At 51.4% G+C, this 24,054-nt stretch overlaps 1 protein-coding gene across 1 annotated transcript in view; it reads right to left on the bottom strand.

Moving 5' to 3' along the window:
- Positions 1-406: 406 nt before the first annotated feature.
- GLP1R (glucagon like peptide 1 receptor) overlaps positions 407-24,054 on the bottom strand; it is a 36,283-nt gene continuing 12,635 nt past the window's right edge. Inside the window, exons 4-13 of the mRNA XM_023512887.1 lie at positions 20,096-20,214; positions 19,634-19,740; positions 13,716-13,869; positions 12,707-12,866; positions 8,307-8,367; positions 7,689-7,758; positions 7,503-7,591; positions 6,993-7,131; positions 6,073-6,114; positions 407-642 (exon numbers count right to left, since the gene is read on the bottom strand). Coding sequence (XP_023368655.1) covers positions 475-642; positions 6,073-6,114; positions 6,993-7,131; positions 7,503-7,591; positions 7,689-7,758; positions 8,307-8,367; positions 12,707-12,866; positions 13,716-13,869; positions 19,634-19,740; positions 20,096-20,214 — 1,109 coding nt within the window. The 3' untranslated portion in view covers positions 407-474. The remainder of the gene's footprint in view (positions 643-6,072; positions 6,115-6,992; positions 7,132-7,502; positions 7,592-7,688; positions 7,759-8,306; positions 8,368-12,706; positions 12,867-13,715; positions 13,870-19,633; positions 19,741-20,095; positions 20,215-24,054) is intronic.

Genomic DNA, 24,054 nt, shown 5'->3' with positions numbered 1-24,054 from the left:
CCAATGAGAAGGCAGATGAAGTGGGGACCTCACTGACACAGGCAGAGCAGGCTTCTAGGCCGTGTGTTGGGCTGAGGTTATGTGGGCATCTTTCAGATTTACCTCCTCTTTCAAGCCCCAATCCCAATAATAAGCCATTGACCTTGAGTTTGAGCCTGGGGTTGATTTGCTGCTCTGCTTAGGGGAACCCCAAGGGCCTTGCAGCTTAAAGGGAAGAAATCCTCCTTATTGTCACAGCAATCATTTTTCCTCTCCTCTCACCATAGTGATCAAATTAGCAGGCTGCTTCTCCTCTGAGAAAATGTGTCCGTGGTCTCAGCGGCACTGCCCACTTGCCTGTCTCGTGGGTTTCGGAAAGGAGAGCAGAGATGTATGTGTGCATGTGTCCCTTCCTTCCCTGTCCCTGGGAGGGTCTCTCCCACCTGGAGTGGCTGCCCAGCCAGCAGCAAGGACCATGGGGCAGGCACTATAGTCTTAGCTGCAGGACGCCTGGCAGGTGGCCGCATACACACTGCTGCCCACGGTGGCCCCGCTGCTCAGACTGCTAGTGGGACACTTGAGGGGCTTCATGCTGCTATCCCTCTGGATGTGCAAGTGCTCCAGCCGCCAGCGCTCCCAGCTCTTCCGAAACTCCATCTGGACCTTCAGTGGGGAAAGGAGGGGAACAAAAGCCATCATGCAAGCCAACTGCCCACAAAATGGCTCCATTATTACATTAGTAGGGAAGGGAAAAAATCCACTGCATTATATTAAGAGACACAAGTCAAGGCCTTCGGGCGCCTAAATTAATATCCCAATAAAATTGTTTATTGTTGTCTCCTATTTTCCGCATCTCCTCGGGAGGGAGATGGGTTTGATGACCTAATTGGTCTTTTCCATCTCTAAACTCTGTGATTCAGCTAAGTACCTTTTACAATCCATCACAGTATTATTTAACGGAAGAGAAGAGAGTGAGGGAGAAACGCAGGGAGACAGGAGATGGGAGAGAGAAGAGGACAAGAGAGAACCTGACCTTGATGCACACTCTCCTGATGCCAACTGGGACAGCTGAGAAGGGGGACAGCATCCCTAACCCCCCTGGTGCCTACAGCAGACCCTTCTAAACTCCCCAAGGGCTCCGCTCTGGGCCCTACCTAGCACCTCGTGGGGGAGTCAGAGGGAAGGAAGAGCAGGGGGCCGGGAGCAGGGGCAGGGTGGGGGCTTCTCCACTGACCCCCCTGGGGGGTTCTGTGCAGCCCAGGCGGGCTCAGTCAACCCCAGTCCTGTTTGCTGGGCTCTGCCTCCCCCTTGGAAAAGCCTTCTCAACCAGGTTGAAACGTGGGGACAAGATCGTTGGGGAAGAAACATACAAATCCCAATAATACTGCCGACAGAGCCTGTGTCCCTCCAGGGTTTGTGGCAGTGCTGGGCTCCTGGTGATGACCAGTGACTCTGGTCCCCAGAGAGCCGAACGGAGCTGCACAGCTCATCCTGAGGGGTCTGATCCCCCTTCTGAATATTTCCAGAAGTTTGTTTTCTGCAGCTTCTTTGGCATTCCCCACCCTGACCCTCAGCCTTCCCACACCAGAGTATCTGGGGCCTGGGCTCTTTCCCCCAGGCCAAGTCACCAGGGCAGCCAGCGCCCACAGCTGTGTGTAAGGTACTCTGTCGTTGCCCCACCACCCCTGTGCAAACAGCCCTCCTCTTCTCCTTCTCATCCATCTAGCTGAGCCCAGCAAGCTGCCTGGCATGGCCGCATGCCATCCCTTAAAAGAACTTTTTCTGTGCTGAGTAGAGTGGAGATGGCCCAGAGCCTGGCTGCCAGACAGCAGGCAGCCGCAGCGTCACGAGCCCAAGTCTGGCGGGGGGGACGGAGGCCTCCCAACTCTGTGCCAGTTCACTGCCAGGTGGAACAGGTGCAGGGCACGTACTGACAGCTGGGATGGGGGCTTCAGAGACTGACGGCCGTCTCTGCTTGTGCAGTGGCAGGGAGGCCAACGTGTCTCACAGCTCTCCCTCTGAGGAGGAGGGAAAAAGATGGTAACCTGAGGCACACACTTGGGAAACCACCTCAGAGACTGAAGAGGTCTCAGGGACACCCAGAAGGCTACCCGGAGAGTGGACACACGGTGTCCCCATCTGCCCCATCTCCCTCAGCACCTTTCCCTAACCTCTGCTGTGGCTCCTGAAATCCACCATGTATTGGGCATTCACTACAGGGCCAGCATTCTCCATTGATGGTTTTAGTTAACCTCTGCATCAGCCCTGCAAAACTGCTCCTGTTACCGTCCCACACTCACAGGTGAAGGACTGAGGTGCAGAGCGTTTACATACTACCCCAGGCCGCTCAGCCAGGTTTTGAGCCTAGACTGGGCCTAACTCCAATGCCAGCTACTGGCTCCAGGCTTCCTGCCTGCGTGGCTCTCAAGATCTGCTTGTCCCCGGCCAAGCCTCCTCCCCCTTGGCTGGAATGCCTCAGCCACATCTTCCTCATTTTGGTGTCCCTGCACCTCACACAGGGCCTGGCAGACAGCAGATGTTTAATATGTGGGCTTTAAAGAAGCCAAAGAGAAACCCGAATATAAAGGAGCATCTAACATGGGCTCCTTCTGTTTTCAGTTATCAGAATAAAACCACAAAGATGACACAGATCCTGATCCTTGAAGGGTCACACACTTCCTCCCCACAATCTGATGTCACTCTGCCCCTGCCCTCCAAGTCTGCAGTGCTGCAAACACTTCCTGGGCACCCTCTCTGGCAGGCACCACGCTGGGCACAGGACTTGAAGTGAATTGGGAAAGCGCATTCACCTGCACCTACAGTTAGGGAGACTGATGCGAGACAGGTAAATGCCTAATCACACAGCCTGGCAGTGGCAGGATGGGGCCACCACTTAGAGCTCCCAAGTTACCTTACTTTGGCTTCAGATACCAGCCACGGCAAAGTCATCCTCAGCGTCCTGTCCCTGTCCCCACTCCCTGCCCACCAGCAGCTGGTGAAGGCTTTGGCAGTCACGTAGGACCAACAGCCAGGCCATCTTTTCTCCTATGGTCATAAGTACCTGGCATTGCCATGGCAACCCTGGCTCTGGAGAACAGCTCTTGTGGACAGAGGCTTCAGCCCTGGAGCCACGTGTGTCTTTTGTGGCCCGGTGTCTGTCCTTGTGCCTGTAGAAGTCAGGGTGTGAGCAGTCTTAGGTGACTTTAAAGGAACCAGGCAGTACACTGAGGGAAGATAGGTCTCCAGGCCTCCAGGAACTCACAGCACAAGCCTGAGATAGCCCAAGGAGAGAGGCCAGCTGGGGCCTGATCAGAGAGATGCTGCTGTGGGGGACTGGGGTCAAGTTCCCTGCTAAGGGCAGAGCAGGGGTATGTGCCTGTCCCTCCATGCTTGCAAGTCAAGCCAGCGTGGGCAGCAGGTGAGGAGGGAAGTGACTAGGTGCCTGGGTGTGCAAGTCGGGCTTCATGAGTGTGTTTCTACAGCATGGCTTTGGAGACAGAGGAGAGAGAGAAAATGGGGCTGAGCGGATACAGTGCCAGTAGCGAGCCTGTCTCTCCCCACAGACCTCTGCTCCTCATCCCCGCCAGGGATATATGCTGCCCTGCACCTGTTCCTATCTCACCACCAGGCTGGAATATAAAGCAGCAGAACTTAGGGCTGGCTGAGAACAATTCCTAAAGGCAAGGCCACCTGCAGAGCTTAGGTCTTCCCATGTCAACATCTGTGAGGACTCGGCCATAGGGGAGCGCAGGGCTGCCACATCCTGCTGCCTCCTGTGGGCTTAGGGCCTTTTGGGTGAGGCCCTTCCCTCATCCCCTGGCCCACCCTCCAGACTGAGCCTGCTGTGCCCTCTGACACCTGCCCACAGGAGCAGAGCAGGAATCCCATTTACAGGCCAACCCCTGCCTGGCACTGCCTCTGCCTGCGCCCCCCTCCCACACACACACACACAGCTACCCTGAAGACCTGGAGGGATCCCCACATCTACCTGGCACCAGCCCATTAGCTCTAAAATCTTTTAGATGCTGAATTGGGCTATACTTTTCACTTTTCTGAGCCTTACTTTTCTCATCTGTAAATTGGGGATGCCACCTGTTGCACAGCACTGGGTATAATAAAACACTTAAGCACCCTACAAAACTCTTGTGCAGTAAGCCCTTAGGAAATGTTGGTTTCCCTCCCTTTCAGAGACCTGAAGGCCACGTGCTCCATGCCCAACCTTCCCACAGGAGGCCAGCACAGGAGAGGCTGGAGGATGCCTCAGGGACAGGGGAACAGCCCATTCTTCTGCCTTTGGCCCAGCCTCCTTTTCTCTGTACAGTGTCCTCTGAAATATCCTAGGCCTGGGTGTCTGCGAATCACTGCATCCTGGAATGATATCTAAACGGCTATTGCTTATGAAGCATGGGGAGAGGGTAGTGTGTGTGTTTCTTCATGCCAAGCACCAGCTGTGAGGAGCTGGGGACGGGCCTTCAGCATCTCGCTTTGGAGGGGCCTGTTCTCTGTTCCCCTTTTCCACCTCTTTCAGACTGTTCCTCATTTAATCCTCACAGGAATACCTTAGGTAGGCATTATTACCCCCATTTTTCAGGTGAAGAAACTGAGGTTCACCTCAGAGTGGGCATGTAACTTATCCAAAGTCACACAGCTCATTAAGTGATGGGACCTAGAGCTGGGCAGAAATCTGATGCTGAATGAAGTCTGCATCCCTGCATCTTTTCAGCACATCACATTAATTTTTGTGGCCATCTCACAGCTCCAGGAATGCGCAGGTCTTGGCCCACTGGTCCCTCTGTGTCCCCCACACCTAGAAAGGGCATGTCTGTATTAATGCACTGATTCTAAGATTCTGCACTCTGGGATCCAGGCTCAGGGACAGAGAAGACACACAATGAACTCTGGGCCTTTGAGGACCAGTCTCCCTGAGTCACCTGAGCCCAGCCCCATGGGTGCAAACTCTCACCTGGACCTGAATGGAGTTAAGTCCTCAATTTTGTCCCAGACTACGGGCTGGAGGTTGCCAACACTCTCCTCCCTGCTGGACTAATCCTCTTGGGGACACTTCCTCAGGGGACCTTGCAGCTGCTGCCCCTGCAACTTTTTATTTTCCCCTCTGGAAGGAATTTGGGGGAAGGCATGTTGTGATGTTTGTGACATTTCGTTTTATGGCTTGGAAGGTGCTCCTGCTCTTTGAAGGTGCCCCTGTCCCACAGCAGACCAGGGCTCCTTCCTGCCTGTGTGCTCAAAAACAGGGCGTTTTCTTTCGGCAGTCAGAGTTAACTGGGATCCTGGCCCTGCCACCATCTCCAAACCCAGGGCAGGTTTCTTACTCTCTCTGATTGTCAGTGTTCTCTATGTGAAAATCAGAATTTTAGGCCGAGCACTGTGGCTGATGCCTGTAATCCCAGCACTCTGGAAGGCCAAGGTGGGTGAATTGCTTGAATTCAGGAGTTCGAGACCAGCCTGAGCCAGAGCGAGGCCCCCTCTCTAAAAGTAGCCCAGCATTGTGGCAGGTACCTGTAGTCCCAGCTAATCAGGAGGCTGAGGCAAGAGGATCACTTGAGCCACTTGAGCCTAAGAGTTTGAGATTGCTGTGAGCTATGACACCATAGCACTTTACTGAGGATGACAGAGTAAGACTCTGCCTCAAAAAAAAAAAAAAAGAGAGAGAGAGAGAGAAAAGTCATAATTTTAGCAAGGTTTTTTTTGGGGGGGGAATGAGGATGATAATTAAATAAGATAGTAAATATTAAAGCCCACAGCTTGGGACTGTGTATGTTGAATCACTTTGCAATAGACAGCCCTCATTACCCCAGTAGTTCACTCAGGACCCCCTTCACATGAGGCTGGGTCTTCCCCAGGCTCATATACTGTTAGGGTATGCCTGCACTCATGTGCACATGTAGGCATGTGAGAGACAGACAGACGGGTGACTCCCGTGCAGAAAACAATCTAGGACATGATGCCTCCTCCACTCTATTGCCTCAGGGGGTGAGCAGGGTTTCAGCTGGAAAGACTGAGACCCCATTGCACTCCAGACTAGCCAATAGTAGCAACCCACCGAAGTCCCTCCCTTCCCTCCTCAGACCTTACCTCGTTGTTGACAAAGCAGTATAAGATGGCCACCATCAGCCCCTGGAAACAAGAGTCATGTTGGTAGGGACGAACCAGGAGCGAGGCGCCTGTAGCTGGCCCTGGCCAGTAGTGCTTTGGGGCTCCATCCCCAATATCCCTCTCCTCAAATCCCTGGGTCTGTGGGGCAGTGGGTTCTTTCTCATTCCCTTTCTGGAGGACCAACAAGGCCCCTTGCTCAGATACCACAAAATTCTACAAACCCCCCTCCTCAAGGAGGCCTGACCCAGTGAAGCTCACTGACTCTGAAGGTCGAGAGCATTCCCCACCCAGCCCTGTGTGCTCACTCAGACCTTCCGCTCCAGAACTGTTTTCTGTGTGTGTGTGTACCCGCAAATGTATGTCAATGCACACATGTCAATTCCACGTGCTGTAGGAATTCTGTAACACTCTTGAGGGGCTGGGACCAGTTTCTTATATTTTCACACCCTCTTACCATCATCTAATGCTAGTGGAGAGCTTCAGTTCTTTGCTTTGAAACTATTGACTGTATAAATCTTGTTTGCACATCTCTGGGCCTTAGTTTCGCCCTCTGTAAAACGGGGCTAATCCTGCCTATCTCCTGAGTTCTGTGAGATTAAATGTATAATATGTGGAGAACACCTGGCAGGGTGCCTGCCACCCAGGAGATGGCAGCCTCGATGCCAGGCTAGGTGCCCAGGGCTACCTCCAGGACAGCTTCTCATCCCATGTACCTGCAGAGAAGACTTGGGACACCTGGGGATTCTTGTCTGGCTCTGCGCCAACCATGGGACTTTGGGCAGTGGTCACTCCCCCAGGCCTCAGCCTGCCAGTCTGTTCTATCTGCATGACACAGGCTGGTGTCTGCCCCACCCCCACTCCCACACTTCCAGAGCAAGAGGTCCCAGCAGTGTGGTCACCTGGAAGGAGGTGAAGGAGAGCTCTGTGAACAGCTTGATGAAGCGCAGGGTCCCCCGGGCATGCTCGTCCATCACGAAGGCAAAGATGACCTCATGGGTCCCCAAGAGGGGGATGAGGGTTAGTGTGGATTTGGCAAGTCTGGGGATACAGAGCAAAGATCACTAGAGTCATTCTGAACCCCTCCCATGGACTCTTCTCCCTTTTCTATTCCCTCCCCACTTCCTACCAGGCTCTGGTCTCTTTGGGTCACAAAGAGTCTCCACCCCAAATATGCTGGGATAGGCCGCCTACGGGTAAGGAATAGAGGTCCAGACCACTCCCCCGCCGCCAGGCACCCAAGGGCTGTCTGCTAAGGGCTGGGGTGAAGACAAGGCTTGGGGGGTGGGTCCCAGGCCTGGTGGGGAGAAGAAGGTAGCCTAGGGCTCCACGGTGAGCATCCCAGCATCTCTCTGTCTCTCTGCTGGAAGGAAGGACTGAGGTCCCCAGTAAAGCCAGCTCAGTTATGTCACCTGCATTTGATGTCCGTCTTGCACATGAGATTAGCCTTCAGTTTGGACACTACGATGCAGATGACCCGGACAAAGATGAGGAAGTTCACCTGAGGGGCAGATAGGTGGGGACCCTCTCTCTCTTCTCCAGATACCAGCCCAGACCTCCTGTAGCTCCTCCCACTCCCCACCTACATCGTCACTCACCCCTATGGCAAAGAGGATGGGCAGCCGGATAATGAGCCAGTAATTCATGTTTGAGTTCCTGGTCCAGCAGCTGGGGAGGGAGAGTGATGCACACATGTGTCCAGCTGCATTCGTGGCGACCCCAGCTCTTGGTGTAGGCACGAGGGCCAGCCAAAGCACATGGTCATGCTGAGTTCCACCCACATGGCCACCAGGAGCTACCCAATAGCCGGCCCACTGACCCATGCGGAGCCCTCCAAGTACACAGCCACACAAACACATAGTCGCACTGAGAGATACACACAGCCTCCAAACAACGTTTCACGGACCTAGACTAGTCACACGCATACCCAGCATCACACACAAAATAACAGAAGCATGTCACTTGCAGATATGAAGAAAAATCTGCAGGAGGGCACTGCATACCCCACTGTCCCCTATTTGTCATCATGCAATCCCAGGGTAGAGTCAGGGGCCTGGCAGAGAGGGGCCATCAGGGAACGAAGTTTACAGGTTAAGCTCTTGGTCCCTCTGTTTATCTTCCTGACATGTGGGAGTAACATGCCCCAGGGGCAAGGAATCCCATGGGCTTTGAAGGATGGGGACCTTAGCACACCCACCTCCTGGAAGGACACTCACCCCTCATCCTCATAGAAGTACTTGACAATGCCCCAGGGGATGACAAACAGCAGGGGAACACCTGAGAGGACAGAGGGACAGAGAGAGGGGAGAGGGGCGGGCAGGCTGGAGCCACCACCCACAAACCCAGAGGCCTCTCCTTACCCCAGGCTCCACACACCCCCATCCCTGCTCCTTGGCCTGGCCCCAAACCACATTTTCTAGGTTGGTCTGGGTACCTGGGAGGAGCCCCATGCTGACTCCCCAGACCCTGCCTTAGAGAGAGATCCTCACCAGTCCATCCTTCCCATGTCCCATGTCCTTCCCACAGTCAGGACTTGCTCTCAGGACCCTGGCTGAGACACCTGAGTGGTAGGGGGACAGGGCCATGCAGTGGGGAGGGCGTGCTGGATGAGGTGGGAACAGCCAAATCCTCGGGTGCCCATCTCCTCCCTTACTCAGTCCACACGCCCTCTCAGTCTCAGTCTCCCTCGGCCACTGGATGCCCTTTCAGCCGTCTATCCCCTAGCCCCTGCACCTGCGAGTGGCACGGGGAGAAGCTGGAATAGAGACAAAAATCCTATTCTTGATGTCAACAGGCCAACTCACTGTCCACAGCAGCCTGTGGTAACAACAGCTACGGCAACAACAATAAATGCTTTCCACCCAGCCGAGACTTGACCACCTCTCAGCTCCCAGTACTTGTGCCTTGTGTGGTCCATCTTGCTCCCGGATTAGTTTGTGTGATCACTATTATGGCAGAAGTGATGGTACGTCACTTCTGAGACTAGGTCATCAAGACACTGTGGTTTGTCTTCAGCACTCCCTCTCCTCACTTGATCAGGGGGAACCCAGTTGTCCTGTCCTGAGGAGACTCAGCACGGTAATGGAGGCCTCCAGCCAATAGCCAGCAAGGAGCTGAGGCTGCGGCTGGCAGCCTGGTGTGCTCAGAAGCAGCTTCTTCATCCCCGGTAAGCCCTGAGTCATGGCCACCCTGGTCAGTGGCTCAGCTGCATCTGCCGGGGATCCTGAGCCAGAGGTATACAGCTAACTCGAACTCAGACTGCTGACCGCAGAAACTCTGAGATGATAATTGTTTACTATTTTAAGCAGCTGAGTTTCGGGCAGCAGTAGATAACTAACAGAACTAGTTTCCCTCCCAGAAGGCAGAGCCAGGCCTCATCCCCTCAGAGCCGCGGTGGCAGCTCACCTGGAGAGCGCAGTCTGTGCTGGTGGACTAAGTTGGCTATCCACCCTCACAGGACGGATGAGGAGATGGATCAGCTCCGAAGGGCACAGGTAGGATGAGAACCCAGGGCTGCCATCCCGCACTCCCAGCCACCCTCAGCGCTGCCATCCCGCACTCCCAGCCACCCTCAGCAGCTTCCTGCACTGACTTTCTCCAAGCCTGGCCTCCCTTAGCATGGAGATGTGAGTGGCCAAGATAGATAAGGGTGTGTAGACACAAGTGTGCGTGTCTGTGTGCGGTGAGTGGTCCAGGTGTGTGCACATGTTGCTTTAGGGGGGTCCCCCAGGAACATATTTCCAGGGCAGACCACTTCAGAGCCTTCCCTATCACCACTGCCAATATTATCCTCAGCACATCGATGTCCACTCAAGGGCATCAGGGGGATAGGGAGCAGCTCTTCCCTGTCACAGGGAGGGAGGAGGCAGAGAAGCTCATGGCGGGCCAGCATTCTTCATCAGCTCTCTCTCTCTCCTTGCCTGTTCATTTTTACACAAACCAGGCCTCTTAGCCTCCACTGTGCTTTAGGAACAGGCCTTCTTAAGCCTGGACAAGGAACAGGATGACCTCCAGGGCCAGCACACAGCACAGGCCCTGCCACGTGGAGAGTGCTCAATGGGAATGGAATGAATGAATGAAGGAGTGATGAGTGAGCCAGTATGTCCACGAGGGAAGGGAAGCTCTCTAGGCGAGACAATGCCACTTCCCCAGACCACACACACATACACATGCCTCTTTCTTGGGCTCCCCAGCTACCTGCTGTCCCTTCTCTCTGAGACCCCTCTCCGGGGCTGGGGAGCTCACTCCCATTACCTGCCCGTCCTGGTGAGCTCCATTCGTCCATCAGCATTTCTTTAACAAGGCCTTTTTTAAAAAACACAGGCACAGCTCTGCCACATGCAAACATTACTCCCTGCTGGTTTCATCCTTCTCCCATTTAGAAAACCAGCAAGACAGGTTAGAGAAAATAAGCTCCAATTACGACACACAGAACCAGCTTAGGGAAGTAACGATTCCCTCATCCATCACTCGCCTTCCCGCCCGTACAGCCTCCTTGTGGTGGGTTTCTAGGGGTACCCAACTGCCTGTAAACTGAGCGGAAGCTGCCACGGCTTTTAGGGTCTCCCTCCAACCTTGCCTTGTCCTCTAATTTGAATTCTTCTACTTGCACATGAAGCCAAATGTTGATTCCCAAGCATCCCGACTTGAGCGAGGCCTCCTGGCTTCTCAACTGGGCTCAGAAATCTGTGAATTTGTCTTTGTCCCTCTGTTTCTGTTTCTCCCCATCCCAATTCCTGAAGAAAAGGCTGTTCTGGCTGGAGAAGGATGTGTCCCCTGGGTCCTACCCTAGTGCTCCCACAGACCCTGAGCCTGAGCCCAGGTTGAGGTGGCAGAAGAAGGATTGGCACCCACTCCTCCAAGTCCCCTGAAAGACATCCAGGTCACTATGTCCCCAACCTACTGAACCCCTCTCTGCACACATCACACTGGCCCTGTGATTGTTCCTGCCCTTTGGTTGCCATGGTGACAGGCACCAACAGCGCTGATGCTATTTCCCAGAATGGACAGACACAGTCTCTGACCTAAGGACAGCCTTCCCGGAGCTCCCCTAGATGGCCTCCTTCCGCCCTACCCCTAGCGAGCTGCAGGGCTCTCCAGCTGCCCCAACAAGAGGAAGATGCCTGGGTGGTGGAAAGGCCAGGAGGAGGAACTGGGTCCTAGGGGAGAGGACGGGGAGGAGTGGCATCGGTAGCAGGAGTCAGGTCCACCTGCCCTCCTGTGCAGAGGCCTGAGCCTGCTTGGCGGTGGGGCCACAGGTAACTGAGGTGATACCACCCAGGCTAGACATTTGTGCATGACAAGCTGCCAGCCCAGAGCCTGGGACCAGGAGGCCTGCTCTGCCTTTATGTCCCTGACCCTCTCTCAAGACACTCATCACATTGAAACCTCTTGGGAGCTACTCTTCCCTGAGTAGCTATAAGAGCAAGGTGGCTGAGGAACACCAGCAAAATGAATGCAGTGCAAGGACAGGGAATAGGCAGGCTGAGATGGCCAGAGAGAGCCCAGAGCCACCAGGGCCAGGTGGCCTGAGGCAGCTTTCCAAGGAGGCATCTCGCAGCGTGGTGTGGGAAGGACGCCTCAAGAAAATTCCTGGATGGAGAAAAGCCTCACAGTCTCAGAGGCAGGACTGCAATTGGGGGCAAAGGGGAGGTTGAGGGAGGAGTCTGGCTGCTACTGCCCTGGAAGTCCCTGGAGGTCGGGGCAGCAGTGGTCAGAGCAGCCTGAGGTGAAGGAGGAAGGACGGGAATTGCATGAATGGGTGGCAAGCTGGGCCCTGGGGAGCAGGGAGCCAGGCAGAGGAGGTGGCAGATTAGGGAGGGCCCAGGGCAGGGCCCAGGGCAGGGCCCATTCTCTGACGGCACGCCGGTGGGTGTCTCTGGGCTGCTTTGGAAAACCGGCTGCATCTGCCTTCCCAGCAGCGCAGGGGTCCCAGCACCCTGCCCAACCCCAGCCCTGCCCCTCCTCAGAACCCCACATGGTGAGAGGCAGAAGCACAGCCAGAAATGTTCCAGCAAAAAAAAAAGACACGATGGTTCCTAGCAAACTTTTTTGGCTAGAACATTTCCAGCTGGGCTCCAGGCACATCTGCAGCCCACCCCTTCCCATGGCTGGCCTCTAGGTGCCCTGCCCTCCCTATGTGGCTCCCTCTGAGCCCTCTTCTTCATTATCATGTGACAGAGCCTCGGCTTTCCAGCCTCCACCCCCACTCACTGAACCCCTGCCCCACCTTGAGGCCCGGGACTCACCATTTCCCTCAGGGCCTTGGGCTGCCCTGGACTAGGTAGGTATAGAGCTTTGTCCCCATGTGGCTTTAGAAGCAGAGGATTTGAGGACCATGCCATGAACTCCAATGGTGTGCATGATAGTGGAAGGGGGTAGCATTTAGCCAGATGGGGTACAGCCTTCTACCAAAGGAGGAGAATTACACAAAGTTGGGGGGACCATAACCCCTGTAGTGCCTTAGCAGCCCACAGGCAGGGTCCAGGGCTCAGGAGGGGCTTATCCAGCAGGCGCCACCCCTTGGCCCAGCAGTATGTTCTGAGTACCAAGTTGGAAGAGAAGTCAGGGTCTCCCGCCCTCATGCCACAGGCCCGGGTGAGTGACGGGGACCTACCCCAGCCGATGCTCACATAGAGCCTGAAGACCCGCTGCTCAGAGAAGACGGAGAAGGCCAGCAGCGTGTACAGGTACACGCCCTCCACCAGGAGCCAGTAGTAATTGGCCGCCACACAGTACTGCATGAGCAGGAAGACCAGGCGGCAGCCCAGAGAATCCTGGGGGCACAGGAAGGGGCCCATGGGGACAACAGCTCTGGCACCTGCCACTGTCTCTCTTTTTTGAGACAAGGTCTTAGTCTATTACCCAGGCGGGGGTGCAGCAGCCTGATCATGGCTCATTGCAGCCTTGAATTCCTGGGTTCAAGTCACCCTTTTGCCTCATCCTCCCAAAGAGCTGAGACTACAGATGTGCACCAACATGCTCAGCTAATTTTTAAAATATTTTTAGAGATGGGGTCTCGCTATGTTGCACAGGCTAGTCTCAAACTCTTGGTCCTCAAATAACAGTGCTGAGGTTATAGGTGTGCACCCTCACATCCGGCCACCCCCTGCCTCTCTTGATGCCCCTCCTGTCTTCTCCCCACTGCTATCCTGCCATGGTTAATGCAGGCTGAGAGAGTTTACATCTTCTGGCCAGAGCCAGTGCCAAGAATGTGATCTACTTCAGCTCACTGAATCCTAACTATCCTGAATGGAAGAAAGTAATATCTCCATGCAGGTAAGAAAGCTGAGCCTCAGAGAAGCAAGTGACTTGCCCAAAATTATACAGCTAGTAAGTGGCAGAGCTGGGATTCAAATCCAAGTCTGTCTGCATAGACAGAGAACTCCCTAGGGCAGTGTCCCCTCCCTTAGACTGGAGCCTCCCTAGGTAGACTGATTGTCTCTCCAGAGAGACTCCCTTTCCCACCAGAATGGGGGGCCTTCAAGGTAGACTAGCTCTCCCATCAGAGTAGAGATGGCCAGGAAGCTCTTGACTTCCCCTGTCCCAAGCCTGGGTAGGGGCACAGTGGTAGGCCTTCCCTCAGTGCACGTCCCTCCCCAAGCCCTCGGGGACACACAACACACCTGGTAGGAGAGGAGCCCGTCCCACTGGTGCTGCTGGGCGGCCGTGCTGTACATCCACTTGAGGGCTGCATCCTTGATGAAGACGGACAGTGCTCGCAAGATGAAGGATGCAAACAGGTTCAGATGGATGTAGTTCCGGGTGCAGCGCAGGTGTCTGAGGGAGAAAGCAGCCCCTTCCCTGGCAAGATGCCCACAGGTCTGCTCTACAACTGGCAGCTCTCGGGCTCACACACACAGCAGGCATGTTTCTGGCTCTGAATCTGTGCTCCTGTCTTCCTTCCTGTGTGAATGCCCTTCTTCCCCATAACCTTGAAAATCCTTCTGTGCAACTTAAGACCTGCCTCCCCATGAAGGCTTCAGTTTTGTAGTCACTACCTGCTCCTCCCATCTGTATTCTGTTCTTCTCTCTGCAGTATCTTTTTTTACACAAAGTCATGCATAACCAAAGAGATTTGTGCCTGAGTATCAGTTTCCCCAGTGGGGACTTTTGCTTTGCTTCTTCATGATGGGGCTTATGTCTTAAATGTCTGTGGTCTGCCTTGCAGAGGCAGGTGGGGCTAGGCACATGGTAGGAATTCAGAAAGTGTTGGATACCATTTCAATATCCTTTCATGTAAAAATGCGTAGCAACCTGGAAATACAAGGGCATTAGTCTTATAAAGACTACCTACCTAACTAGGAGCTAACCTCATTCTTAACTGAGAAAATGTAGAGCATTTCCTTAAAATCAGGAGCAAAATAAGGATGTCTGCTATCATCACTTCTATTGAACATTCTAACTACAGATCTTAGCCACTATAATGAGGCAAGAGAATAAAAAGTATAAGAATTGGAAATTAAAAAATGGTTATTATTTCTAGATGACAGATTTTCTTCAGAGAAAATCCAAGAGAATCTACAAAATATTAGAACTAAGGGGAGAGTTCAGCAAGGTTGCTGATATGTGTATTTATGTATGCCAGAAATAAAATTAAAAAGTAAATTTATAAAACAATTTATTTACAATATTTTTAATTTACTGTCTAGAAGTAAGACTAACAGATGATGGATGGGGAAGATCTCTAGGAAGAATATTATAAAACTTGCTTAAAATCATTAGAGAAAATTTAAATTAGTGATAAATACACAGACATACCATATTCAGACAGAAAGACTCACTATCTCGAAGGGGGTCAATTCTCCCCCACATTCATTGATTGTAGATGTAATAAAAATTCAGAGTATTTTTTAACAGAACTTTTAAAACTTATCTGTGTAAAGAAGAGCCAAGGGCCAAGAATATTCCAGAAACTCCTGAAGAACCAAGTAAGGGCCTTTGCTATATGAGAAATAAGATTTCTAATAAATATACAGTAGTTAAGGAACCACAGTAATTGGGATGGAGACAGATAAACAGACCAACAGAAAAGAATGTGGATGACAGAAACCAACCCACAGGCTTATGAAACCCCACTGTATGATAGAGTAGGCATTGCAAACCAAGGGAGAAGGAACAGGCTGTCGATAAATGGTAAAGAGGCAGTTAATTATATACATGGTATATGCGGGAAAATTAAATTAAATTCTTTATTTTCGCCATGCACAAAAATAAATTTCAGGTATATCAAAGAACCATAGAAAAGAGCAAGACACTGAAACATTTTGAAGAAAATGGTGGTGGTCTTCATGACTCTAAAATAAGAAAAGATTTCTTAAATAAGATTATAAAAATTTGTTTTGGGGGTGATGCCTATGGCTCAGTGAGTAGGGCACCAGCCCCATATACTGAGGGTGGTGGGTTCAAACCTGGCCCCAGCTGAACTGCAACAAAAAAATAGCTGGGTATTGTGGTGGGCACCTGTAGTCCCAGCTACTCCAGAGACTAAGGCAGGAGAATTGCCTAAGCCCAGGAACTGGAGGTTGCTATGAGCTGTGTGATGCCACAGCACTCTACTGAGGGCAATAAAGTGAGAGTCTGTCTCTACCAAAAAAAAAAAAAAAAAAAAAATTGTTCTTGGGAAAAATGGTAATTTTAATCAATCAATAAAATTAATTTTTATCAATTGGCAACATTTATTGATAAATTTTATCAATATAAATTTAATAAGTTAACTTTTATTCTATTCAAATTAAGAATTTCAGTGCATAGCAGCCACCATAGAATGAAAAAGTAAACCACAAAGAAGGTATATCCTGGGTTAATATCTAAAATACATAACGAATGATTAAAATGAAAAAGAAAAATCCAAATAAGCCAATAAAAAGTAAGCAAAGGGTATGAACAAGCAATTCACAGTATAAGTCATGAAAAAATGCTTGATCACTCTAGGAATCACGGATACACAAATTAAAATAATGAGATTTCACACACTTCAGATTAACAACAAGTATGTCTGAACATATTAAATACTGGTGATAATATCAAAGGAAGCTCTCTTTCACTACTGGTGAAAGGGCAAATTGATATGACTACTGTGAAGAGCAACTTAACAACACCCAGTTAATTTGCAAAGGCAGGTGGTATGCAAACCTGGTGATTTTACTCCTAGATACATGCCCCAGAGAAACACACAAGGGGTCATCAGTAAGAATGCTCATTGTACTAATGTTTATAATTCAGAAAGAAAAAAATACCTCAAATGTCCATTAAAGGGATAACAGGTAAATTAATTATACTATATCATACAATGGGATATGGAATGAAAGTTAAAATTAATGAAAGAGAACTACCTATACCAATGTGCATGAATCTCACAAAAACATGCCAAAACAAAAAAATAATTTGAATGTTGTGTCCCTCTAAAATTCATGCTAAAATTGAATCCCAAATGCAACAGTATTAAGAGGTGAAGCCTTTAGGTAATTAGATCAGGAGGGCTCCACCCTCAGTAATGAGATCAGTGCCCTTATAAAAGAGCCCTAAGTGACTTTGCAAGCCCTTTTGCCCTTCTGACATGTGAGGACACAAGGACTGGACACCTTCTTGAAAACAGAGAGCAAGCCCTTACTAGACACCAGATCTGCTGATGCCTTGATCTTGGACTTCCCAACCTCTAGAACTATGAGAAATAAATTTCTATTATTCATAAATTATGACCCAGTCCAAGGGTAATAACAGCAGGCAGAGACTAAGACAGAAATTGGTACTGAGATGGGATGCTGCTATAAAAAAGTATGCTGAATTGGGATGCTGCTATAAAAAATGTGCAAGTGGCTTTGGATCTGGGTAATGGGCAGAAGCTAGAAGAGTTTGGAGAACCAGGCTAGACAAAGCCCATGTTGCCATGAAGGCACTATAAAGAGCGATTCTGATGAGGGCTCAGAAGAAGACAACAGGTATATAAAAGTCTCAGTCTTCTTAGAGATTAATTGGTTATGAATAGAATAATGGTAGAAATATGCAGTAAAGACCATTCTGACCAGGTCTTCGACAAAAATAGAAACATGGTATTGGAAACTGGTGGAAAGCCCATCTTTGTTATCAAGTGGCAAAGAACTTGGCTGAATTGTGTCTGTGCCCTAGCATTTTGTGGGAGGAGAAACTTATTAGGAATGAAATAGGATATTCAGTGAAAGAAACCTCTAAGCAAAGTGTTGAGGGTGCAGCGTGGCTTCTCTTGACTGCTTATAGTAACATACAAGGAAAGAGAAACAAAGATAAAGTTTATAATTAAAAGGGAAGAGAATTTAAAGATTTGGAAAGTTCTCAGCCTGGCCAGGATATAACGAATGCAAAAGCCTGTTCAAAAGAGTGTAACAGGCTGTGGCCAAGTGAACATTTGATAAGATTAGTATAGATAGAAGCAGCCAGGTGCTCCTCATCCATTCAGTGGAAAAAGGACCCTGAAGCACTTCAGAGATCACAGGCCCACAGTTCCAGGGCCTTGAGAACAGAACAGTTTTGGAGAAGGGCCCAAGGCACTACAAAACCTTAGGACTCACTGCCAAGGCCACCTCAAGTCTTTGCTCCCTGCATTCAGGCATGGCACTCCTTGCCAACCCCAGATGTGGCTCAAGCAGGCCCAGGTGTGACTTGGGCCACCCCTCTGGGGGCATAGGCAGTAAATCTCAGCAGTGTCCACATGGCACTAACTTCGCAGGTACAGAGAGTGTAAAAGCTGCAGGGAGCATAGTCACCTGCACCTAGATTTCAAAGGACATCCTGTAGATACTTAGGCCCCAGGCAGAGAATGTCCACAAGGGTGGGGCCTTCCACAGAGAAGCCACTAAAACAATGACCAGCAGAGTTGTGGGGGTTGGTAGAGCCACTAGTGTGCAATCCAGCCTGGGAGAGCTGCCATGGGAGCTGAGTCAGCAAAGCTGTAAGAGTGGAGCTGCTAGAACCTGGGGACCCAACCTCCACCTCAGTGTATCAGGGAGGCAGGTCATTGCGTCAAAGATTATTCTTGAGGTTTAAGATTTAATGCTATTTGCCATGTTGGTGTTTGGATTTACTTGGGATTACTTATCTTTTTCTTCCTTTCTATGTCTCCCTTTTGAAATCAGAATGTCTATCCCATGCCTGCCCCACCGTGGTACCTTGGAAGCACATAACCTCTCTGATTTCATAGGTTCACAGCTGGAGAGCAAACTCCCTCAGGGTAAATTGTGCCTTGAATTTCACCCATATCAGATTAGATGAGACTTTGAACTTAGACTTTAAAGTTAGTGCTGGGATGAGAACACTTTCAGGGATGGAATGAATGTATTTTGTATGTAAGGAGGACATAAATTGGGGGCAACAGGGGTATAAATGTTGTGTGCCTCCAAAATTCATGTTGAAACTAATCCCCGATGCAATAGTGTTAAGAGGTGGCAATTAGGTCACCTCGAGAATGGAATTAGCGCCTTACAAAAGAGGCCTGAGGAGGCCCTTTTGCTCTTCTGCCAAGTCAGGACACATTGAGAAGGGGCCATCTCGGTAGCAGAGAGCCTACTAGACGCCAAATGTGCTGATGCTTTGATCTTGGACTTCTCAGTCTCCAGAACTGTGAGATTAAAATTTCTATTATTTATAAATTACCCAGTCTAAGGTATTTTGCTATAAACAGAGGGAATAGACTAAGACAAATAAGTACAGCATGCTAATAAAAAGGCACGAACCATGGTATGTATTTTCACAGATATTCATGAATGTGGTAAACGTGTAAGGAGATGTGTGGGAATTAAAGGGCCCATTCAGAGGTTACCTCTGGTGGGGTAAGGCAGGGAGAGGGAACAGACCAGGGAGGGGCACCCAGGGAGGTGTAACTGCACGGGAAGTGTGTGCAGGAGTGATCACAGTATCAGTCACTGTATCTCTGAACCCTGAAACGCTTCATAATAAAAAAGAAGAACATTCACTGAGTAAACACATTTACAGAGCACGGTGTGCCCAGGACCGTGCCAGGTGTCTGGAGGGAGGGAGGGCAAATGCCGCCTCTCCTGTCCCTGCCGCCTGGTGTCCTGAGGCCTGATTCCCACAGAATCCCTCCATCCTTGCATCGTGCCCGCCATGTCCACCCCTATCAAGTGCAGAGGGAGGTTCTTCCTAGCTTGGAAGGAAAATGTCTCCTAGGTTAGACCTATAGAAGAACTTTTCCTCTGGGACTGACAAGCTCCAAGGCGTGCAGACTCTCTGATTCCTGAGATCTTTTCTAAGATCATTAAAGGTGCACACACTGAGAGGCTTTCCTGGGATTTCCTATAACCCTCCCACCCATTGTTACGGTTTTGAGGGGAGTACCTATGTGACTTCTTTCTTTTTTGCAGCATAGATACACATTTACCTGGTGGAGATTAGGCTAAGGACGCAGGGTTGTATCATATTCTATAGCGAAGGCTGTCTGGAGAGCTCTTGAGAGAAGAACCCATCACATAGTGGCTCTGGCTTGGTGGTCCTGTCCTCTACCTGGGGAGTTAGGGTGCAGTGGCCCCCACCCCGGGTCCAGGCCCCTTACCTGAAGCCGAGGAGGATGGCTGAGGCGATGACCAGCGCAGAGAAGGAGAGTGCGTAGCCCACAGTGTAGATGATGTACAGGGACAGGAGCTGCTCCTCTGGGGAGCTCTGTGTGACACAGGGGACATGCGTGTGCATGGACAGCCCATGGCCCTCTCCCCCACACTCTTCTTTCCCATGAGGCAGGGGCAGAGTTGGGGCTCCACGGCAGGCCCCACCGGGGATAGCAGAACAAGAAACAAAACACCCCGTGGGGATGGTTCTTGGATTTCCTTGGCCCTGTTCCAAGGCCAGGGAGGTGAACACAAACCGCTTTGTCCAGAAAGCAGGACATGTGAAGCCCCCAGAGGCAGGAGGATGGATGAGAACACCACAGCAGGGCCCACCAGAAGCCCAGGTCTCCACTACAATGAACTTGAGACCCTGCTACCCGCTCCCTGGCTCAGAAGCCCTGTCAACTCACTCTCTCCCCTCGCTTGGACTCCTCACACTCTGACAGGTCCCTCCAGGGTATGCTGGAGTTGTCCTTGCGCAGCCAGAGGCCTTCAGCTGTGCAGAAGCGGTACACATGGCCCTGCAGCACTGGAGTGGGGAGACCCGATCACTGAGCCTCAGCCCAATGCTGGACGCCTCGTTCCTCTGGTCCTGACGGTCACCCTGCTCCCCCAGGATGGAGGTCTCTGAGTTGGTAACACCCTCTTCCCCTCTTCACACACACACATGTACACACACACACACACACCCACCCCTGGGCCCTCCTCCCCTGCCTCCCATGCCATATCCCCTGTTAGCCCAGGGACAGCACAGAGGGTGACCACAGTGAGGGTTGCCCAGTCCCACCATCAGCCTTTCCTCTTATGCTTCCTGGGACACAGTTTGATGAATCCACATCTTTGAGATGAGACAAGTTTAACCCGACCCAGTTCCATGTCCCCGACTTCAGCCTCAAATGACACTACTGATAATGCCTGGCACTGCCCAATGGTAGCCCTGCCAGCTCCACAGTCACTCACTACCATTTCTGCTTCTCAGGACTCAGTGCCCACCTGTTTCCACACTTCTCAGGGGTTGTAGATCCTGGGAATGAAGCTGACACTGAGTTCCTGAGAGAAAGGAAGAGCCCTAATCTGAGGGAGTGACATGACCCTGCACTTGAGAAGTCCAGTCTGATGGAGGAGACACAGACCTATCCTAAAAGACCTCCTGATCTAAAAAGAACGCACAGCCTCGTGGTGCATATAAAGCTTTTGCCTTGGAGATCCTCCCTCCAAAGGGGGAAGAACAAGCTCCTGCCTTCACGTGCCCTCTAGTCATATGTTGGGTCTCCTGGTAAGACTGGCCTTGGAGACCTGCCCAGCCCCTCTCTCAGGGAGCTCCCAGGGTGAGGGAGGCAGCCTAGTCCCTGGCTTCAAGGACTCAAGACTCAGAGAAAAAGCAAAAAAGACCTGGGGAAGGAATAGCATGAATGCAAACCAACAGAGATCAAACACAGGCCCAGAAGAAGGAAGGCGGGCCATCACCTGTGCCCATTCTCGTCCTAGCAGTCCTCCACCAGGCCCTGCTGTCCACCTAGCTGGGGAGATGGGTGGCTTCTGGCCCCACAATTGACATGAGGCTGTGAGAGGTAGGTGCTTACTATGTCTAGGAAGAAATGACTCACTCATCAGCTGCTTGCAGGAGAACTGAAGTTTGATACCAGGGCCAGGAACTGGGGCGAGAGGGCCCAGCAGTGGAAAGTGAGCACAGGGAGGGAGCACAGAGGATCAAGGAGGAATCTGGAGCCACCAGGAAAACTTTGAAAGACTTTAAACACTTTAAAGACCAGATCTTAAAGCCCAGCTCCCCCAGCTGAGAGAGGAAGGCACAGCCTGAGTCCACAGGGGAGAATGGAGAAGGCGCCGGGGGACCTGGGAGCAGGGGAGTGGTCAAGCTCCATTCCAGTGGAGAGACAGGAGTTGAACTGGGTCTCCTGGGAAGAGGCCTTATTAGCACGTGTGCATGTGTGTGTGTGTGAGAGAGAGAGAGAGAGAGAGAGATGAGGAGTGTGGCAGCTCCAGGGCCTACCCCTCAGGGACCCAGGACTGGGCCGTCACCTAGGTCAGGGGCTCTATTTCCAGCACCGCCCACTGTTATGGCAGGGAAACCTTTGCTGTCAGCCCTGCAGGGCCTAGACAGCCCCTCCCTCCGGCCTGACCCGACCCCCAGCCACAGCCAGCCTCCCTTTTCCTCCTTCTGCTCCCTCCCAGCTGCTTTTACAAACCCTCAGCTAGGCCCCTCTTCGAGAGGCAGAGTTTTCTGGTAATACAGGGGGCGAGCCACCTTGTGCAATTAATTCTTCTGGAACAACGTGCATTTTAAAAGAAACTTCACCTAGAATGAAACAAAAACCTGAAAAGCTGGGTGGTGCCTGTAGCTCAAGCAGCTAAGGCGCCAGCCACATACATGAGAGCTGGCAGGTTCAATCCAGCCTGGGCCTGCCAAACAATGACAACTACAACCAAAAAGTAGCCAGGCATTATGGTGGGTACCTGTAGTCCCAGCTACTCAGGAGGCTGAGGCAAGAGAATCACTTAAGCCCAAGAGTTGGAGGTTGCTGTGAGCTGTGATGCCATGGAACTCTACCAAGGGCTATAGGTTGAGGCTCTGTCTCAACAACAAACAGACAAAGGGAAAAAAAAAAACCTGAAAAGCTAATGGCAGATCTTCCAGCAGTGGGAAAGACAGTGTCCCAGTTACCCCTTTACTGCACTTATAATAAACAAAGTCAGCCATATCCACAGGGCAGAAACGGGAGGCACGTGGTCTGACTTTAGCAACTGGAAGGGCTCCTCCCAGGCGTCCAAATGCCTCTCTGAGCTGTGTATGGATGCTTGAGACTCTCCACCAGGGCTCAGGTCTTCTGACATGAGGCAAAACCAGTCTTGGGCTGCAGATACCCCCAAAGCAGTAAACCTGGGACCTGGGCTAACTCCATGGGAATCAGACTGTTGCCAGAGCCTACTCTGGCAGCTCATTTTGATGAGAGGAAGAGGGAAGGAAGGAGAGAGGCCGAGAGACCAGGGGAAAGGAGAGAGGGAAGGACGGAGAGAGGCCAAGAGACCAGGGGAAAGGAGAGGATGCAAGCCACCTAACCACTCATTTACTAGGACTCAGCCCACAGCAGTGTGATGTTAATAAGACCCACTTCCCACAGCTGGCCTAGGGCCTGGCATACAGTAAGCATTCCATAATTGCAGGTTCCCTCTCTATATGCTCTTTCACACTTTCTTCATAGTCTGTGCACTCACAGACTCGGTTTTGAACACCTACTGTATGTATGCCTGACATCTTTGAATGTTATAGCCACCTTACAAAGTAGGAATGGTTAATCCATTTTACAGATAAAGAAACTGAGGCTCTAAGAAGCCAGCTGACTTACCTAAGAACATTCATCTAGGAAGGAGCAGAGCCAGGATTCAAACCCACATAGCTCTTTGCCTCCCCAAGTCAAAAGTCAGCAGGCAAACTTGCTGTTAACAGTCAACAATGGCTGTATGCCATCTCTCCTCTGCCCTTCCTCCAGGCTTGGACTTCTCAACATTCAGTCCCCTTCCAGCAGGTCTCCTTGCCTCTGTGGACCCCAGGCAGCCTGCACCATTCCTGAGCCCCTACTCCTGGCCAGCTGGGAGTGTGGGGAGGTGGTGCCAGCACAGATGTGTGCATTGCTGGTGCAGAGTGAAAGCAGCACTGTGTCCCTGAGAAGCTCAGCAAGCCTGTTCAAGTGGATCTGTCAATTACCCTCATTAGCATCAAATATTAAAAGCCAGGGCTGATTCCTGGCTGGACCCATGGTCCCCAGACACCCATCTTGGCTGGAGGTGGGGTGGGTCAGGGCATAGCCCTACTTATCAGCCCAGCTTTATCTAGCCTGGGAGGAGCTGGTAAGTCACAGCCAGAGGCTTGGCGCAGGGCTTGTAAACACACGGGGGTAGCCACATGCCAGGAGGCCCAGGGATATTTCATTAAGTCAGACCCTGGTGCTGAAAATAAAACCCCCAATTAAACACTTCCCCTCCCGGAAACTGCCACGGTGTCTGTAATCAAGCTAACAGCCGCCCTTCCACGTGTATGCCAACACTCAGAGCTGTGAAGAGCTGCTCGGGAATCCATTAGCTCCTGCACCCTGGCAACAAAGGCCGCCAGCAAGGGCTACTGGGGCCCCATTTTGCAGACACACAAGCTGAGACTCAGAGCCGCTATGTACAGCCCCTTCCCAAAGTAGAGGTATTAGGGTCAAAGGCATCAGTTCTGAGTCTGGGCTAAAGACAAGATGGTAAGGAGAAGGGTAGTAACACAGAGCATTAGGACTTACAAGGACCTCAGGTTCTGAACTATGCAGGCTCAAGTTCAAAGCCTGATTCTGCCCCCAACCAGTTGTGGGAT

Source organism: Otolemur garnettii, unplaced genomic scaffold (genome assembly GCF_000181295.1).
Source record: "Otolemur garnettii isolate 467f Iridium unplaced genomic scaffold, OtoGar3 scaffold00031, whole genome shotgun sequence".
Lineage (NCBI taxonomy): Eukaryota > Metazoa > Chordata > Mammalia > Primates > Galagidae > Otolemur > Otolemur garnettii.
The sequence above is the reverse complement of the archived record's forward strand: the minus strand, read 5'-3'. Positions and strand labels throughout refer to the sequence as shown.